The sequence below is a fragment of the Pochonia chlamydosporia genome, chromosome 4 (genome assembly GCF_001653235.2).
Source record: "Pochonia chlamydosporia 170 chromosome 4, whole genome shotgun sequence".
NCBI classification, from domain to species: domain Eukaryota; kingdom Fungi; phylum Ascomycota; class Sordariomycetes; order Hypocreales; family Clavicipitaceae; genus Pochonia; species Pochonia chlamydosporia.
The window spans coordinates 2,857,478-2,876,799 of record NC_035793.1 but is presented as its reverse complement, the minus strand read 5'-3'; the positions used below and the strand labels follow the sequence as shown (position 1 = coordinate 2,876,799).

General features: G+C 51.9%; 7 protein-coding genes across 7 annotated transcripts; 5 read left to right on the top strand and 2 right to left on the bottom strand.

Annotated features, from left to right (window-relative positions):
- Positions 1–100: 100 nt before the first annotated feature.
- Positions 101–752, top strand: VFPPC_17831 (hypothetical protein; the record flags this gene model as incomplete). The annotated part of the gene is made up of 2 exons (XM_022429509.1): positions 101–222; positions 287–752. The coding sequence occupies 2 exons, from the start codon at positions 101–103 to the stop codon at positions 750–752; spliced, it is 588 nt and encodes a 195-aa protein (XP_022285437.1).
- A 72-nt stretch (positions 753–824) lies between these two features.
- VFPPC_08286 (arrestin domain-containing protein) lies at positions 825–3,806 on the top strand (the record flags this gene model as incomplete). The annotated part of the gene is made up of 1 exon (XM_018287018.1): positions 825–3,806. The coding sequence occupies one exon, from the start codon at positions 825–827 to the stop codon at positions 3,804–3,806; it is 2,982 nt and encodes a 993-aa protein (XP_018143855.1).
- Positions 3,807–4,801: 995 nt separating this feature from the next.
- Positions 4,802–5,598, top strand: VFPPC_08285 (hypothetical protein; the record flags this gene model as incomplete). The annotated part of the gene is made up of 2 exons (XM_018287017.1): positions 4,802–5,152; positions 5,200–5,598. The coding sequence occupies 2 exons, from the start codon at positions 4,802–4,804 to the stop codon at positions 5,596–5,598; spliced, it is 750 nt and encodes a 249-aa protein (XP_018143854.1).
- A 1,561-nt stretch (positions 5,599–7,159) lies between these two features.
- On the top strand, positions 7,160–8,482 carry VFPPC_08284 (beta-lactamase; the record flags this gene model as incomplete). Its single annotated transcript, XM_018287016.1, has 1 exon — positions 7,160–8,482. The coding sequence occupies one exon, from the start codon at positions 7,160–7,162 to the stop codon at positions 8,480–8,482; it is 1,323 nt and encodes a 440-aa protein (XP_018143853.1).
- An 892-nt stretch (positions 8,483–9,374) lies between these two features.
- On the top strand, positions 9,375–10,478 carry VFPPC_08283 (glycoside hydrolase, family 3; the record flags this gene model as incomplete). The annotated part of the gene is made up of 1 exon (XM_018287015.1): positions 9,375–10,478. One exon carries the CDS (start codon positions 9,375–9,377, stop codon positions 10,476–10,478), a length of 1,104 nt encoding a protein of 367 aa, XP_018143852.1.
- Positions 10,479–10,613: 135 nt separating this feature from the next.
- VFPPC_08282 (NUDIX hydrolase domain-containing protein) lies at positions 10,614–11,291 on the bottom strand (the record flags this gene model as incomplete). Its single annotated transcript, XM_018287014.1, has 1 exon — positions 10,614–11,291. The coding sequence occupies one exon, from the start codon at positions 11,289–11,291 to the stop codon at positions 10,614–10,616; it is 678 nt and encodes a 225-aa protein (XP_018143851.1).
- A 1,243-nt stretch (positions 11,292–12,534) lies between these two features.
- On the bottom strand, positions 12,535–16,285 carry VFPPC_08281 (C2H2 transcription factor; the record flags this gene model as incomplete). The annotated part of the gene is made up of 2 exons (XM_022428602.1): positions 12,535–15,965; positions 16,219–16,285. 2 exons carry the CDS (start codon positions 16,283–16,285, stop codon positions 12,535–12,537), a joined length of 3,498 nt encoding a protein of 1,165 aa, XP_022284400.1.
- Between the last annotated feature and the right edge of the window lie 3,037 nt (positions 16,286–19,322).

Genomic DNA, 19,322 nt, shown 5'->3' with positions numbered 1-19,322 from the left:
GTCTTTCCGTTAGATTTCCGCCATCTTGGGTTGTCCCATAAATTTCAGTTTGGTACTTGGTGCGCCTCGTGGCATTCGAGATCCTCCTGTGTTGCAGCTGATGCGAAGCTGGTTGCAGCAGAGACAGAGACACAGCGACACAGAGAAGACTGAGACACCAGACGCCATCCTCACGCTGCCCCATCCGGTCGTCGCTGGGGGTTCACCTGAGCAACGTCTCGTGCCTTGACGGTCTCACCATCACCTTCTTTCCCTTTCATTAACCTTGTCGACAAGGGCACAAGAGGGATCGACTTTACTTTTGGTGCTTTTTGGTGCCTGACAGCTCTCCACCAGACCTCATTTTACTTGCCGTCTTGGACCTTAATGCGCTTGGGCACTCATCACTGGCGTCGACTGCATTAACAGCCGACCCCATCAACACCAAGTTTCTGGTTTTGCCCAAATCAACCCTTGCCCCATCCGGTCAAGAATGGCGGCCAGTGCCGTTTAGGCCCATTTACTTGACCTGTCTGCATCTGGGAACACTTTCACGGGATCAAGGAAAATCAACCCTATTCCCTTTCTCCCTTCCCTCTCCCCTGTCCTCCGTTCTATTATCATCATTTCCCTTCTTAGTATCATTCTTCTCCTTGCGGTCTTGTTTACCGCAAACCAATTCTGGTTCTGCTCTCACCGTACATTCTTTGTTTCTGCAACAGCTCAGCTTGCATGAGCTCCTTTCGAGCTTCAATAAGCCTGGGCTAGTCTAGTGCCTTGTTTGGGGCGCAGAAGTGCTCGGTTTCGAGCCGGAGGCGACGAGAACACACTGTTAACGCATCACAATGACAGCCTCACGCCAGAGTCGTCGACAACGTTCAGGTCCCTGGCTTGCCACCAATAATAGTGGTGTCTTCTATCGCCCCGAGGCTCACATCGACCGACGACCGCCGTCAGCAGAGCGCTTCCCTACACCGCTTATCGGCCCAAGAAGAACAAGACCACACGCAATACACATTGTTACTTATCCGCCTGGCTACGTACCCCGAGAATTACGGCCCGACGCAAAAGCTAATAGGGGCCGGCCGCGAAAAGGGCGACGCGAAAGATCATCTAGATCGAATCTCGACTCGGACCCCCCGTCGTCGATTTTCGGCAGCACTAACACCGGCATTGGCGAAAGCAGCAGCAGCAGTAGCAACAACAGCAGCCGCCGCAACAGCAACGTATTCTTTCATCACAAGAGGAGCAGCTCGTCAATATCATCATCCCAAATTCTCCGGCCCGTGCTGGGCAAGCTCATTGCATCTTTTTCAGGATTCTCCCAATCCAAAGCCGAGAACTCGCAACCACCACCACAACCAACCCCGGCATCTGCACAGACCCAATTGCAGGTACCGACAAGCTGCTTCGCTGTCCCCGCGACCACAGCATCGACAGGGGTGGTGGCGCCCCCGGCCTATGACGACGACCGTGAAGATTCGGCAACCCAGATCCCACCACAGCCCCACCAGGCTCGACCAAGCCTCTCGCCTCTTCAGTCATCTCACCCACACCCTTCAGACACAATGGCTGTTACTGGGAGTGTCACCATTCCTCCAACTGCATACAACATCGCAAGTCACCGGAACAGCCTCATGTCTGTCCGCACAGCAAAGTCGGCCGTGAGCTCACTTGTGACTGAGGTCCCAAAACCCGTTGCAAGTGGCAGCGGCGTCTCGTGCTCCATCCTTCTGGCTGAACGCAACATCTTTCTTACAGGTTTTGATCACGACGGCCATTCGTCCCGCGAGGCTCAAAGCGGCACCTCGCTGCTGCGCGGCAAGTTGCAGTTAAACGTAACAAAGAACGTCAAAATTAAGGCAATCCAGCTAAAGCTTCTGGGACGTGCCCGCACAGAATGGCCCGAGGGTATTCCTCCATTAAAGCAAGAAGTCTGCGAGGAAGAAAGCTTAAGGACGCAGGTTTTAACGTTTTTCAATGCTATGCACGATGGCTGGGAAGGCGAATACGGCAACCAGTGCAGTTACAAGCTGAAGACAAGTTCAGCAAATTCAAGTAGCACAAATCTTGCTGTACCTCAACGGCCCGGCAGCCTGCTGCCGTCATCATCCTCAAGGAGTGGCTTGACCGCCAAGGAGCTCAAACGGCTCTCACTACAGAACACGCAATCACGTAGTTTTGGAAAGAACGAAAATGGTGTCGCGACGAGTACCCAAGCCAAAGGATTCAAGGTGTTTTACCCAGGCACTTACGACTACACATTCGAGCTGCCCATTGATCATCACCAGTTGGAAACAATCAAATTGCAATATGGCTCAGTAAAGTGGGAGCTGCATGCGAGTGTGGACCGTGCTGGTGCATTCAAACCTAACCTGCATGGCACCAAAGAGGTATCCATTGTACGACTACCAGATCAAATGTCTCTTGAGACGACGGAACCCATTTCCATATCTCGGCAATGGGAAGATCAGCTTCACTATGACATTATTATCTCGGGGAAGAGCTTTCCCATTGGTTCCAAAATACCAATTGCTTTCAAGCTCACCCCCCTTGCCAAGGTCCAAGTTCATAAATTAAAGGTCTACGTGACCGAGTCCATTGAATACTGGACAAACGACAAGCGAGTCACGAGAAAGGATCCGGGCCGCAAAATTCTCCTCCTGGAGAAGGCAGCAGGGAAACCACTTGACAGCAATTTTGTCACGTCAGATGTCACGACCGTTCGTGGTGGGGAACTTGAGCCAGAGCATCGTCGCCAGGCAAGAGAAATAGCCAATATGCGACGAACACGAGAAGCAGCGAGACATGGACGTGCCCCAGAACCTTTGCCAGAACCAACCAACAACTTGCTCGGTGACATTGATCTCGGACTGGAGCACATGTGGGGTTCAACTGAGATTGAAGCCAATGTACAGCTCCCTACATGCCAAATGATGGCCAAAAACAAGGATCTGCGACTCAATCCAGACTGTAGCTGGAAAAACGTAAACGTCTATCACTGGATAAAGATTGTTCTCAGAATCAGCCGCATAGATCCTGATGATCCAACGGGGAAAAAGCGAAGACATTTCGAAATCAGCATCGACTCACCCTTTACAGTGCTCAACTGTCGGGCGACGCAAGCCAACACGAATCTGCCCGCATATGCCGGTCTTAACAGCAATCCGACACCATACCACTCAGCGTGTGGCTGTCCCGACTCCGCGTCTCTACCGTGCAATGGGTCACCTAACTCGTCTACCGGCACACTGCCTGGGACAGAGTTGAGTAATGAGGCTCTTCCGCTACCACCACAAGCAGCTCACCTCGCACACTCGAATATGAACCACACGAACCACACGACGATCCCTGGGAGTCCCATGAGATCGGTGGATGATTTGGGAATTCAAGGCGAGCCACGACCCATTCACCTTCTGCGCGTACCCAGCTTCAACCCGCCTGCGTTTGACGATGACACAACACCCCCGCCTCTTCTTGTTGCGGAAAACCCAGAGGCAGCAAATGCCCCTCTGATGACACCACCCCCGCAATATGACGTTGTAGTAGGAACACCAAGCGTGGATGGGCTAGCAGACTACTTTACTCGTTTGGCAAGCGCTGGCTATGGGAATGAGGACGATAACGATTCAGGGTCGGATGACTCGGATGACCAACCCACCAGGATACTCGATAGGAGTGGACGAGTCAATGTTGCACATCCCAGGACGCCAGGCGGGCGAATGCCAAGCCGAAGCTTCGAGTTTTCTCGTCCTCCAGTCAACTTGAATCTCGGAAATTTGCCAACTCGCACTGGTAGATCGACCGTACCTGACACTGTCAGCTAAAATATCAAAGATGAAAAAAGGGGGGGCAGGGAGTTGTGTGCCGGCATCAGACGGGTTAAGGATTTGGCATTGTGGGAAGAAACTTGAGAATGAATTCTCTTGGTGGTATTACAAGTGAAGGAAGAGGCGTTACGAATGTATTGGGGCGGGATATGGCGTTTTGCTGCAATACTGGACCTGACAGGAAGCGAATCGCGGCGTTGGAAAAGACGGCTAGCATGTGGATTTGTTTACGTTCATACCCAGTCAGACACTGCAGGGGATATTGTTGTTCATGATGATGATTTGGACGAGTCAAATTAGAGCTGAGTTTCATGTGAATATGTATGCAGAGTTTGTACATGATACCAATATTTTACACAACCTTTTCACGCAAAGCTTCAATTTACCTTCACAATCATGACTGCGCCGTCATTATCTCGACAAGCTACAGTGGGGGAGGGGAAAGGGTCAAAGGTAATTTTAAACTAGGCAAAGGTATCGAATATCGCGCTGCGTGCTAAGCAATATTGAGTTGTGTTAGTGTATACTTGGATATGTCTAAATACTTTTTACCACAGACTGTAAGACAGCAACTTTCATCATGCCTTGGGATCCGGCCGCCAAAAGCGGCAAGGTTAGGTGCTACTTTAAAGATAGGCTCAGCAAGCAGTATTTATTTACGACGGTCAAAGCAGCTAGCCACAGCCTCGCCAGAGAGGCCGTGCTCATATAAAGAAGCACTCCTTCAAAGAAAAAAATCTTTCCCCCTCCTGCCAGACTAGGAAGTATTTTTTGTCAAGCTGCATGGAAGAAAAGAAATCGTCGTCCTCTCGTCTTCGATTAACAAGGCTTTATTGTTCCGTTGTATGGACCAACACTCTTCTCCCTGTTCACCAGACTTTACAGCACACAAGTCGGTCTAATCGTGGCTAGTTGGAACAAGTTTACCGTCCGAAGGCTATTTAACCCGTCCCCTCCCAATTAACCTAGAATCTCAGCACCATTCTGTTAAGATGTCTGAAGAGTGCGCTTCACAAGGTGCAGAGAACAATATGCCTGCCTCTGGCAACAGTTTACTGCAAAGCAGAGGGCCTGAAGAACCCTGGGATGCCAAGGACACTCGTCGCAAATTTCTGGCACTCTGCCTTGATGGAGATGAACCTGACGTGGTAAAGGTTGTGACTATTGATCTTACTGGTCTAATGTCTGATAGAGAGGTATTCTCAAAGATACAGGACACATACCTTAACGAACGTGGGAACCGGTTCTTCAACTGGGCGTATAAGCGTTTGGGTTGTCCCGCTGGGCTTGGGTGGATGCGATTTTTGCGATTTTTGCCTCCATTAGTACTGGATATTATCCAGGTAAGATCTAGCGAAACATCTGCTTGCATCATGCTAACTGGTAGCAGTTTCAGATGCACCCTGGCGTGGAGGACGGACGGGAGATTATCGTGGCCAATACGTCAAAGGTCCAGGATGTCCCGCTGATACGAGGCGACTCTCTTCAGGCAGATCTTAGGTCTAACTATGCCTATGCTGTGCTTCCGGAAGATGGTTTGCCAGATTTATACAGAAACAAGACGTTTGAACTTTTTGGAAACCCCTCAAGAGCGAATCCTGACTGTCTATGGGTCGCAAGATACCTCCCTAAAAAGCTCCATACGCCACTGCAATACCCGGTTTCACACAACATTGAGCTATTGCAGGGTGTAGGAATCTACATTCCAGACAGACCACCATGCTTGGAAAAAGTTGGTGTTGTGCTTGCCATCATAATCTTGGTTTTTCTTGTCATTGTGGCTGTCTAGGAGGGTACTGACTCCGTATAGACTAGAGATTCAAATGTGAGCAAGGGGGCCCATTCGCGGCGGCATATATGATAAAGAGCATTTGCCCACATTCAAGTATACCCTAATACATCTTAATACATCTTGGCATAAAACGCAGTATGCCACGCCTGCTTTTTGTTTAAATACTTTTGACCCCCCACTGTTAGTCTGGTGACAAGGAGTCGTTGGTCTCAGGGGAATGCCCGTGGGAAGGGGAGGCATTCAAGAATTAGGTTGCAGTTACTGTACGAATTACGTCGACATGGCAAACAAGTCGGACATTTTCATGCCCGATTATTCAAGTGAAAGACATCAACATGTCAAGACATGAAACAAGGTCCCTGTGAATTCGGCAGCGTCAAATAAGGATCTTCCGATTGGCAGATCATCACGTCAATGCATACGGAGCTTAGGGTATTGGTATGAAGCTATTCAAAAGGCGTCAATCCGTCATGCAGGTCTGTGCTTGTGGCGGGCCAAGATTTCTATAGATAGGAGCAGAGCTGAATGAAGGCATTGATTTCCACATACAGTGGGGGGTCAAAGTAATTCAACAAGGGATAGGTAACGCATATCGCAGTATATACTGCAATACATTGAGTTGTGTTAGTGTATACTCGGTTGTGGGCTAATACTTCTTTTTACCACACAATGTATGTATGTGTGCCTGAAAGGGACAAGGATGGGGCACTCGGGTGCGTTCCTTGTTTCCAGACTCGGCGGGGACATGGCAAACATGGATATTGGAGACATTTGAGGAGCAGGGAAGAGAGGAGAGGTGAAGAGATGAAGAAAGTTGCAAGAGTAATGTCTTGCCTAATTGGGCATAAAGCCGGGGAAACACACGCCGAGATTGTGGGGTTCGGAGCGAAGCTGACGGACATGAAGGCCGATCGTGCAATTCAATGAGGAGATTTGACCATGTTGGCGACGGGAGTGAGGTATTTGAAGTTGGGAAGTGGGATAAATATAGTATACAATTTGTGCATATGCATGTTCGTGGGTTGAATTGAATCTATTGTTTCTCGGTTGTCTCGTGTAAGTGTCGTGATAAGTGAAGGTGAGGGTGAAGTCATGGAGAGAGGCTTTTGGTCAAGTTTCTAATCGGGGAAATTGAAGCGGGGACAAGTGCACAAACGCCCGGTTTTGTACTTTGCAAGTCGACTTGCCGGATATTTGGATAAAGACACCAGCCATTGTTACATTCTGGCAGTGGTGAGGAGACAGACGTGCCAATATGGGTTCCCGGTTGAAATTGTGGGCGGAGAAGCAGAAATGTAACAAAGTGGCGTAGGTCATGATAGATAGCTTAGAGCTACACCCTTGCAGGTGAACAGCGACGGAAATAGAATCGCCGATCACTTGGGGTGATAGTCAACGAGCTGGAGACACAAAAAAAGAAAGAAGAAGTAAAACATAACTGATCTTTTACACCTTCTAGAAGATCTTTGCTCTCTTCTCTGCATCTACATCACGCCTCAGGCGCCATATTTAAACCTCCCTTGACGTTTTCTGCTTTCAAAGCAGAACCTCCTGCATCATGTACATCTCCAAGAGTAGTACACTTGCTCTAGCAATGCTAGCATCCGCACAGACAAGCTACGCCAACTCCAACTGCGACGTCCTCAAATATGGCACCCCCGAGTCGGTGGGCATGCTGTCCAAGCCGCTCAAGCAAATGGTCACCAACCTGACGCACTTCACCGAGAAGCGCAACTGGACGAGCCACTCGTACAACCAAATCGTGCCCATTGAACCCGGAGGCACGACCATCATCGCCCACAAGGGCACCATCGTGAGCCACTTTGCCTTTGGGAAGCGGAATCTGTGGGCGGGCGTCAACGGCACCGAGGGCACGCTGCTGCCGCCGTCGAAGCAGGAGGCCGCCACGGAGGACACCATCTACGACATGGCCAGCCTGACCAAGATGTTCACGACGGTTGCGGTGCTGCGGTGTATCGACAGGGGCCAGGTGTCACTGAATGCCACGGTGGCGAGCTACGTCCCCGAGTTTGCTGTCAATGACAAGGGAAACGTGACGCTTTTGCAGCTGCTCACGCATACGAGTGGGTTGAATGCCGATCCTGTGCCGGGGCTGTTTGACCCCAGGTATCCGACGTATGAGTCGAGGATCAAGGCGATTCTGGGCCAGAAGCTGGTGTATAAGACGGGGACCAAGTACCTCTACTCGGACCTGAACTTCATGACGTTGATGCTGGTGGTGGAAAAGGTCACGGGGAAGAAGCTCGATGACAATATCTACGAGTACACGAGCTTGCTGGGCATGCACAGCACCTTCTTCAACAGGGGCAACGTCGAGGGTCCCAAGTTCAAGTACTACAGGAAGATGGCGGCTCAGGAGTTTCAAATCGCCGTGGAGGGCAACATCCCGGGACTGCCTCAGCGTCCGCAGCCTGTTCGTGGGACGGTCCACGACGAGAACGCCTGGGCTTTGAACGGCGTGTCCGGCCACGCTGGTCTGTTTTCTACGACGGGCGACACCGCGCGCTTCTGTCAGATGATTCTGAATAACGGCACGTACGGCGGCCATCGGATACTGTCCAAAAAGTCGGTGGATTTGATCTTTACGAATTTCCTGGCGGACTTGGGTGAGGATCATGGCGTTGGGTTCGAGCTGAACCAGTTTTATACGGCTGGTCCCATGGCGAATATGCTGGCTGCGAGTCATACGGGCTTCACGGGGACGTCTATGGTGATTGATCGGGCGAGTAATACGCTGTTTGTGCACTTGAGTAATCGGGTGCATCCGAGCAGGAGCTGGAGTAGTAATAATATTGTGAGGGAGACGTTGGGCGCGTGGGTGGCGACGGCGCTGGGGAGGAGGGTTGAGTTTCCGCTGTGAGAGCTGTACGATATTTTGTAAATTACGTACTTGATGGTTCAACTGTATTGACTTATGTTGAATGAAGCATTCTAAGTCTTGTTTGTGTGTACAATTTGTGTGTGCGAAATGGCAACAACGTCGTTGAAACCTGTCACGTGAATTGACAGGCAGGCAACTTTTGTTAATTCAGACCTCAATGATGATCTTCACCAGCTGAATATCTCCACAAGCCACCAACATGGACAGGGACTATTCTTGGACAATGACCAGCGTTCAATCTCCTAGCCCGAACTAGCCAAGCCTGTCAGTAATTGTCCCCGAAACAAGTCGACCCCAGCCTGCACCTCATCTGTTCATCAGGCTGTGGATTCCCGAGGGTCAATTGTCAGTCCGCTTACGGTACCCAGTCCAGTCCATCCGAGACCAAGTCCAAGTCCAAGTCCATGGACTCCTCGAAATCACCCAGAATGGTGTGCAGCGCGGAGACAGACTCTCAGTTCCCCATCTTATCGACTGCATTTCTCCCTATTTCTCCGGTGTGTCCCCCTCATCTCCATCGATGCCGCCGTTATACCCGAGGAGTCGAGGACCCCAGAGCCGCAAGCATTCTCAGAATTGAGCAAAGCCATTGAGCTTGTCATGGTGGAGAACAAACGCAGTTCGAACCCTGTTTACTTACGACCCAAGCTGGAAGCAATGTTACATTGAGATGCAGCTTTGTGTCTGTCCGAACCCTGACTTACACGATTGATGCTCACAATGACTTTCCTAATGGATAGAGAATACCGGCAAAGTCCGTCTTCTCCAGCATCCCAGTTAGAAATATAGAATAGCCTCGCCCGTCTAGAAACTCAATTGGCCTGGTACCTCAACCTCACACTCATTGAGCTGGAAAAAAGAAGCCGTCACCATGCCTCAATCCATTCTCAAGTCCCTCCTCGCAGCGACGCTCATCCTCTCAGCCGAGGCGAAACGCTGCGACGAGCTCGACATCCTCGCCGGTCAACACGTCGTGTATTCCTTCCCGTCGACGAGCCAACCCCCCGATGAACTCATCAACCTCACCAAGGCCGGCCTCGTCGGCGGCGTCATCCTCTTTGGCGAAAATGTCGACGCCAACACCGCAAAGGCCATGTCCGCTCTCAAAGACGCCTACAACGCGTCCCCCGCCCCAGCACTGCTCAAGAAGAAGACTGGCAAAGACGCCCGGTTCTTCGTCACGACAGACCAGGAGGGCGGAATGGTGCGGCGCATCAAAACCGGCGAACCGAAGCTGAGCGCCAAGCAGATGGGTGCGGCTGCTGATCCGGCCGCCGCTGGCAAAGCAGGCGGTGCTGGTGCCGCCGTCAGTCTGAAGGAGTATCAGTGTAATTCCAACCTGGCGCCCGTGCTGGATGTCTTTAGAGAAGCTGGCGACTTCACCGACTACTTCCAGAGGTCGTTTGGAAACACCTCACAGCAGGTTGTCACCGCTGCTGTTCCGTTCATTACTGCCCAGCAGGCCGCGGGGGTTGTCGCCTGTGGAAAGCATTTCCCCGGCTTGGGCGCGGCTTCTCACGACGCCAACACTGATTTGCAACCCGTGGTGCTGAATCTGACGCTCTCGGAGATCCGCAAGGTCGACCAGGCGCCGTATGTTGCTGCCATCAAGGCCGGTCTGGAAATGGTCATGGCTTCCTGGGCCGTGTACCCTTCCCTGGATGAGCGACCAGCCGGTCTGAGTGAGAAATGGATCAAGGGCGAGCTTCGTTCGCGACTCCGTTTCAAGGGTGTCACCGTCACGGATGCCTTGGAGGCGGGTGCGCTGTCTGCGTATGGAGATGCCGGCGCTAGAGGTGTTGCTGCCGCCAAGGCTGGCATGGATATGTTGTTGGCGAGTGGGAGGAACGTGACGCAGGGAGAGGCCGTGAGAAAGGCTGTCGTGCAGGCTTTGAAGAAGGGACAGCTTGATAGGAGGGAGTTTGATGAAGCTACCGTGAGGATTGCGGGGATGCGCAGCAGAATTGTTGCGTAGATGTGTTGGGTCTGCCTACGATTATTTGCTAGTACAAAGAATATATTTAACCCATCTTTAGCATTTTGAAAGACCACCAGCAACAAAATGTCTGCAATCATACTCTGACAATCTATGGCACTAGGCCTAAACGTCCTACCAACACTCACTGAACTCGTCATCCCCAGCCGGTCCCAAATATACCAAGGGAATGGTCACTGGGGAGCCATCCCACAACACGGGCTCCTGCTTCTCATCGTTCTCCTTCCTCTCCTCATCCCTCCTCAACCTAAACGCCTCCAAAATATTCCACCGATGATCCTTCTTCGTAATCTCAACCTCCCCCTCCTCAATATCGTCCAGAGTCGCCCACTTAAACGCCTCATGCTCCCCCTTATTCACCCGCACTTCCCCATCCCGCACAACCACCTCAAAGTGAAACTTGCCAACCGCTCTCGTCCTCTCCTCGTTATTAAACACATTGTACGCCAACCTCCCCCGACCCTGTGGCACAACTCGCTTCACACTCTCTGCAACTAGGCCCGATTCTTCCCACAGCTCTCGTACGCAGCCATGCAGAATCGTGGCGTCCGTGTCGTCGACTTTTCCGCCGGGTGCTTCCCATTTCCCTGGCTCGGAGTCGCTGGCTGCTCGTTTGACGAGGAGGATGCGGTTCTGGTTGTTGAATACCAGGGCGCTGGTGTTGATGCGTTCCCAGTCTTTGTGGTTTGTGGTTATCCATGGGGTGGGGTGGACGTTGTATTGTGCGAGGGAAGGGTCGTGGGAGAAGGTGTAGATTAATGGGGGGGCTTTGTTACTTTCTGGTGTTTCCATGGTTTCAAGATAGTGGTGTTTGAAGTGTGGTGAGGGTTCAGGTGCGTGGGATATCGTCAAACTTGGGGAAGAATATTCATGGTGGGCGAGTGCCTGTGTCATTTGAGCAGCGTATGAGAGCCTTATAGGTGTATAAGGCTCTGTGATGAGCAGGATGAACAGTCAAGGAGAGACTGATGTGCTAAATTTGTGATTCGGTGGAGCAGCAGCTTACGACGCGCTTCATGAACAGGCTCTGTATAGAACAAGAACAACCTGCTGAACTGGCTAACGCGAAGATTTAGTATCTTGTACACTTACCCACGTATCTCTGTAGTTGTGAACGACACAAAAGTCCTGTCAGCCCAGCCTCAACCTTCAGTGCAAGACGACGAGGCGGTGGATCTTGGCAGAGCGTACAGAGTGTCACAGATAGCTTGAGCGGTTACACAAGACGGCAACTGAACAGTTCATGCCAAACCGTCACTACCGTAGCTCACATAAGTCATGGAAGTGGGAACCAGGTTTCACAGATTTTGCTATATTTGCGGAATACAAAAGTATTCTCCGTGTTATATCCGTATCCTTATCGTATTTACAAATGCCACAAGGCCCTCCCTCTGTCAAGCAACCACATAGCTTTTCAGTCATATACCTTCAGTCTGGGCTTGAGAACATGTCGCCCAGAAATCCCGTGTCTCTCAGGAACCTCCCATCAAAGGATAAGTCAAGTTGCGTTCGAACCGCATAGCCAGCCGGCTGGTTAGCTTCCACCCCCTTGGCCTCCACGCCTCGCTAGGCAACTCATCCAACTTTTGATAACCTCCCACCACCTTTTCGACCTGGTAAGACAATGAGCTTCGCGTATGTGGACAAACAAAGCAAGTTTGTCGTGAGAGTCGTCAAGAATGCAAACCAGTTCGTTCACGGGCTGATGCAACCCTACAAAGAGACAAGTGCCCCTGACAGGAACAGAAAATTTAAAACATTCGCCAAGACTTGACAGCTTCCCAGAAACACAAAAGTAGTAAACTATGACAACACAATCCTGTATGGAGGCAAAAAGACGCGGCATGCTATTATGAAGCTCGTGTCTAATCATAAAACGTTGCTAGGTGGGTATCTCCATAGATGGTTCGATCCAGCCAAAGGGCAAGATGGATCAGTAGACGTACGAAAACTAAAAGATATGAATAGAGTAAAAGAGGCCGCAGAAGAGACCCGTAGTTGAAAAGCTCCAGAGGCGTGCTCAAATCGACTAGTCTCACAATGCCATTGGCATAGAGCCAATGACGGACCTTTCAGCCCTTACACGCAGATGGTTCGCATAAGTCTCGAGACCGTGTGCGGCTACATGAGCTACTGGCCAAACAGCGGATTTGTTTACCATCCATGCCGCAAGACGAAGAATTTGAGACGCATACCCAGTGAAGCCATCGGGCGCCAGCACAGACTCAGAAGTGTTGACGGCACCAGTGGCATCAGGTCCAATGTGCATATTGATCTTCAGCTCGGCCGTGGACAAAATATCCCTGACCTTGCCCAAAAGCTTGATATCCTCTTCCTCCAGGAGGATGATTGCGGGCACTTGGCTGAAATCGATGTGGTCTTGGCCAATAATACCGAGATATTGACCAACTCGCTCCTGAAGGGCAAGGATCCATCCAGCAACTACTTGGGCGCACTCAGCCGTGCAAAGAGCTGTCTGCATGGGCAGCTCGTGGCTCGTCTTGTCCGCAAACGTAACCCCAAGCTTGTCCGACATGGATAGGGAGTCGACAGCATAGAATGAAGCTGTTCTCAGATATCTCTCCCGCCGTGATATGCTTCGCCCTGTTCCATTATAATCCTGGACAGCGCCGAATGGCTGCTCTGTAGACATGCCGTTCAGAGAGCTTTGCGTGGCAGGGGAATCCATGAATCCAGAGTTCAAAACCGAGTTGGACGACGGGTCTGTGCCGGACTCTGAGGTGGAAGTCGGGGAACGGATGTCGTCTTGTGTTTCGCAACCCCTGGACAGCTCCTCAATCATACCATCCCAGTCTCGCTGCCACAGCTTCTCCTTGGCCGGGCCAAAGTCAACAAACAGCTTCACGTATGCCAAGTCCAAGAGCGGAATCGCATCGGCAGACATTGGTCCTAAGCCGAACGGATTAGGGCGTTCAATGCTATGTTGAGGATTGCTTGACCATGCAATTTGCCATGCCTTGAGCGCAGGCTCGATGTGTGTATGCATCTTTTCCGTTTCCATGTTGGTCCATGTCCTGTTTTGGTGTCGCTGCCGCGTTTCCCAAATGTAGTTGTGTAGGGCATATATGAGGACAAGACAACCAAAGGTGCTAGGTTTGAGGTTCGTCAGAGGTCCCTCTACATTGACAGTAGGTGACCCGAATTGAGCTTGACCATTGCCCATGGAATTTTGCCTATGCTGTCTCTCATTGGTACGTAATAGCTCGCCCAGGGAGTCAAAGAAGGTCAAGCGGTTATGGTTGGCCGCTTCAACGCCTCCTTTTGCGGCAAAAGCGGCGCTGGATTCCGCAGCAAAAAATTCCTCGTCGCACGGAAGATCAAGCGTAATCTCGGAGTTGGTCAAAGCCGGGCTATGGTTGAAACTGGCCACAGCTAAACTGGACAGGATGAAGATGACGTACACCGTGCGCTTGTGCTCCTCCATCGATTTCCACTGAAGCCATTCCCTTTGCTCTTCTTGATCGGATATACGCGTCCAGGCACCTCCTGTATCGGCCATGTAAACGTCTTGTTTGGCAGACACGTTGCCCTTGCCTTGGTTGATTAGACCCGCCGACTGAGCGAGACTGACGAGAGCCGCACAATGCGTTGACGCAATATCACTCGTCACCTTGTCGGAGCAAGTGTGGCCATATATGACGTTGAGGAGCATCGCTTGAACGAGCCACAGCGGTGTGCTGGACTGAGCCTGACTCTGCTGGACTTTTGATTCAGTAGGGATGGTGCTCCGTCGAACATCGGCTCTTCGGACATCTGACTTGCGTCTCTCCTCAAGATAAAAGAAGACGATTTTCTTGGCCATGTCGAACAAATCTTTGGACTGAGCATGCTCCATCTCATAAGCAGCACCGAATGCTGCCATGGAAAGAAGCAAACATCCATTGCCACCTGCACCATTAGAACGACCTATTGAATCTGGAGACACATCAAAAGAAAGAGTAGGAAGATGCAGAAATGGAAGATGAGGATGAAAACATGTCAGGTACGCCTTGACGTATCTCTGGAGATCCTGAGTACTGGGCACGGTGGTGGCCGGGTTTGAGGAGTTGCCGCTCGACTGGATTTGAGGCGACAAAGGCGAGCCTAGCGAGGAAAATGAGGAGTATTTACGGCTACCAAAGGGTAGACAGTGGGAAAGAATGGTCACGATAGCAGTCCGGGTGGCATCTGTTATGGTTGTCACGGGAGAAGTTGCGCTGTTTCCCCCGTTGAGGGATGACGGAGTTTCCGGGGCGGCGTTGAAGCCGAGGGCTGGGTTCAAGTTTTGAGAATTCATTCCAGATACGACGGATGTGCTCAACGAGCTCAGCGAAGTTGGAGGAGGCGCGGAGAAGTACGGGTCATTGATCTTTTGAGTAGCTGGCTGAGGTGATAAAGGAGCACCACTAAGGAGATCTGGAAAGACTGAACCATTCAAATCCATCGCAAACGGGTTCGGCATCTGCGGAGGTCCCATGACGGAAGGTTGCCACATGGTGCTCGTCCCTGCTGGAGCCGGGTGGTTTGATCCATCTACCATAACATCGCTAATCCCACTCTGGCTCGCCGTGCTAATAGCCGACGGGCTCGACCCGTCAATCACGTTCTCGTTGGTATTGAATGACATCTGATGCTCAAATCCTGTTACCCAGTCAAGGCTGTCATCAAAGTGCTGTGTCGTAGTAACGTCAGTCAACCCTTGGCCAAACGGGGAGGTCTGATCCAGAGCCATGGACTGTGGGGAGTCATTATAATGAAGAGCGTTGGGGTTGATTGTGGAGCCTCCCGGTGCGAAGAATAAACCCTCAAAGTCGAAGTCTGGGTTGAAGACGGCCATGGGCGGCGCCGTCCGCAGGCCGCTGGCATCAAAATCATTGGTTCCAATCTGTGTCGTCTCCAGCTTGGGCAGCCCATGCTGCAAACCCCTCTGGCCCAAGACCGTAGACATGCCGCCAAAGACGTGGTCCAGGTTATGGACCGGGAGGCCAGCCAAGCTCGGATGCCGACTATGAGCCATGCCGCGGGCTACCGAAGCATTCGCAGACGCGAGCATCTGCATGGCAGCTCCGTCTACATGGCTAATTGTGTTTGCTCTCGGGCGCATCGGGGTGGTCGCGGCATTGGATCCAGCGGCATTGACACCGGCCACACTGTTCTTTCGTCGGCTCTGAGTTGGATTGACCCCGCTGGCAGACTCACGTCGGTTACGTGGGCGGGAGGACGGGGTGGAGGTCTGGTGAAGCTTCTGCTGGTGACGAAGCAGCAGATCACGACGGGCGAAACATCGTGAACATTCGGGACATTCGAACGGCTTCTCCTTGGTGTGTGAACGCTCGTGCCTTTTCAGGTGCTCGAGACGAGCGAACGAACGCTGGCAAGTTGCGCAGACGTGGGGGCGCGGCTTGTCCGTCTTGGGAGGAGGGAAATTGGCCGACGGTGCCTTTGTATTTACAGTAATTGTAGAAGCTAGAGCACAAGTGCGTCAAATGGTCAGCCGAGAAGTATTAAAAGGAATAAAGCAACAATAGCCGTAGCGAGAGCAAACACCGGCAGGGTATGGCGGCAAACATTGAGAGGACAGACAATACATGACCGTGACTGAGTGGTGGTCTGGGTGGTAAGGGCAGGCGAAAAGGCGGGAGGAGCTGGGAAGAACAGGAGGGGCAGGCAAATGCAGGCAAAAATGAGGTGGGCGAAGTCAAAGTGGGCTGAAGCTCACCAGAGTCGTCAGCAGCAGGTGGGTTGCTGGTGCTAACAGCAGCACTAGCAGCAGTGGTATTTGACATTGTTGAAGCGCGCGAAGAGAGCCTTGGACCAGAGTCGTCCAAAACCATGGCAGGCGTTGTCTATCGCGGGAAAAAGAAATCGTCGCGCGAGATGGGCAGCGACGATTGCAGAAAGCTTGTTTGGTTGGTGTCGGTCGGCTGGTGGTGCAAGATGCAAGAAGCCGGGTTCCGGGTTGTGGTCGCTGGCTGGGTGGGCTCGTTGTAGAGACAGACAGATAGACGGTGGCGGAAAGGCGACACACAAGCACAGAGAGCGCAGCACAGTTCAGAGTCTAAGAGACCAGAGCTGAGAAGCGTAAACCGTGAAGGCGTTGTGTGTGTTGGCTTCAGGCAGAGGAGCGGCAGAAGGCCAGACCAGGTTCAGGTCACGTCCAAGTGCAGGCCAAGTCAGGAGAGGCGAGGAGAGAGGCGAGGCGAGACAGAGACAGGACGAGATTGGAGATTGGAGTGCGTGCAGAGCAGCGACCGCGACTTGGAGCGAGGGCGGCGGGCGGATGGCGGATGGCGGGGGATTTCGACGGCTTTGTTGGGTCAAATGGAGGGGTCAGGTTCAAAGGGTCGGGAGAGAAAAGGCGTGCTCAGCAGCCGACAGAAGCATGTCAATCAAGTGCGCCAGATGCGACGACAGATTGAAGCATTACAAGTCGTCTATTGAGATCACGTCGGTCCCGCCATCAGAAAACAATTGCTGTTTGGGGTGGGAAGAAGAGGCAGAGGCAGAGACAGAGAGAAAGAGGAAGGAAGAAGGTTTGGCGGCGTGGGATGAGGTCCGCGGGAAGAGAGAGACAGAGGCAGCATGGCACAGTGCAGGAGGACAGTGCGCAATGCGCCTATCCCGGACGCCGATGCAGGCCAGGGCCAAGTGGCGCATGACGGCCGACCGCTGGGGCGGCTACTTTTTGACTGGTGGTCCATGTCCAACCAGTGCCATGTCTGCATCAAAGGTAAGTACCCAGCTGAGAACAGACAAGAGGTTGGACTGGTAATGCACTAGGAAGGTACCTTTGGTACATGTACCAGATGGCTCCAGATCACGTCTGGTCCTGTCCACGGTCAACTTCAGGCCAGGTCCTTGTCCTGTCTGCACCAGGCCACCCAGCGGACAAGTACGTGCAGACAGGGGACTGGGCTGCTTGGCCTGGCCAGGACCTCGCCCATCTCTCGTCTGAAGTGGTCTGGGAGTACTGGTACTTGCCTGCCTCCAACATGAACCAGACCTCAGACGGGATGGGACTGGGACTGGGACTGGGACTGGGCTGGGCTGGCTGGGATGCACTTGAACCTTTCCGGGGGTTGGTTGAGCCCGGACACGGCTGGGGATTCGACGATACGACTCTGGAGCCAGGCCATGAGACTCCAATTCGACTGCTATTTGCTGTTTGTGCAGCGCCGAGACGAACATCGACAGGGGACCGACTGGACTGGACCAGACTGGACTGGGCTGGTGCGTGAGCTTGAACCGAACGGGAGTTGAGAACGAGCATTCGAGTTCTTCGACTGTGTACGGAGTACGGAGTAGGCATATCCAGTTTGTGGTCATCCATCATGCCTCTCTCTGTGCCTCGTCGAGTGAACAGGAGGGTGATGGCAATTGTACATAACACTTCCCAAGTGGTCAAGTGTGTTCCATAACCAATTCAAGAATGGCTCAAGTTGGCCCCGAACAACTGGCCATGCTGCATCCAATCCACAAGTGCGCGAGTAATAAACATCATCAGAAGAGACTCAGATCACCAATCGTACAGTTCGGCAGGTGGCCCATCCATTTGAACGTGCCGTGCATTGCAGAAAATCTGAACTGCGATGTGCGTACGCAAAATCCGCTGTCGTGAGCAACTACAACATGGCATCAGCGAACTGCTTGATCCTTGTTGCTCATGGATGCCATTCAGTGTCGGGCTTGTCTACCTTCAGCGCTTCTTACATCCAGCCTGCAATGTGTTATAGAGCTAGAAAAGCCTGGCATGGCAATCACAGTTCCAAATCATACCCGGCAGCTCAGGCCATCAGCAAGGCCCGTTCGTGGTCATTGCATAAAAGCAAGAGTTGTTCATCACCAGCCGACTCGTCCTTGGGGGGGGGGGGGGGGGTGATGTCTCGTGTTTCACAAAAGCCATCTCGCCCGTGGCCATCAGACGCCACGAGAGACCGTGGTCGAATGTGCTACCACAAATAAGTGTACAACAATGACGGAGAATTATAACGCATTGGGGGATCAAAGAGGAGCGTTACATTTAGATGAAGCGCTGCGATACATCCCCGTGTGCAGCTCAAGAGACAATCCTTGATACTGTTCTGTACTGTACTGGCCATTCCCAAATATTGAAACGGTAATAGTTGCCGCGTTGCCTCATCCTGAAGCACCAGATAGGAACCACTGTACCACAAATGTGGATTGATTGGAAATGAAATGATGAGCGTTGATAACGATGGACTTATCGGTTTCATATCTGGCGAGGCCGACGCCGGCGACGGAGCCGAGCACAGCAACCTCCGTGTTTCGATAGAAACTATAATACCTCATGCCATCAAATGCCACATGCTGTTAAACATACTTCACCACTGGAGTTGCCTTTGCGATTCCATCAATCACAGTACTCTGTTGCGTGGCAATGGGAGCCGCCACTTTATCACCAAAATCATGTCAAATGATTTGAAAGGGATCATGGCTGGGGCTCTCACCAATCTCGCCACGACCGCATGGTGGTCTGACTACTACAACCTCGCCAACTCACAACATTGCACATACATAATGCTCCGTACTGTACGGGATACAGTACGCGCAAATGCATGTGCTTGAGCTGTGGTCATGCTGCTATCATGCCATGGCCATATTTTTTTTTGCATATGCCGCACGAATGAATAAGTATTGCCAAAGGTGGGTAGAACTTCGTGTCAATACTTGGTACCGCGTGGCCACTGTGGTAATAATAACTACAGAGTCTGGTACATTATATCATGACCCCCTGATAAGTGCCTAAAACCCAAAATTGAAGAGACTTGAGCCATGGTGGAATAGCTCTGTGTAAATGCGTAA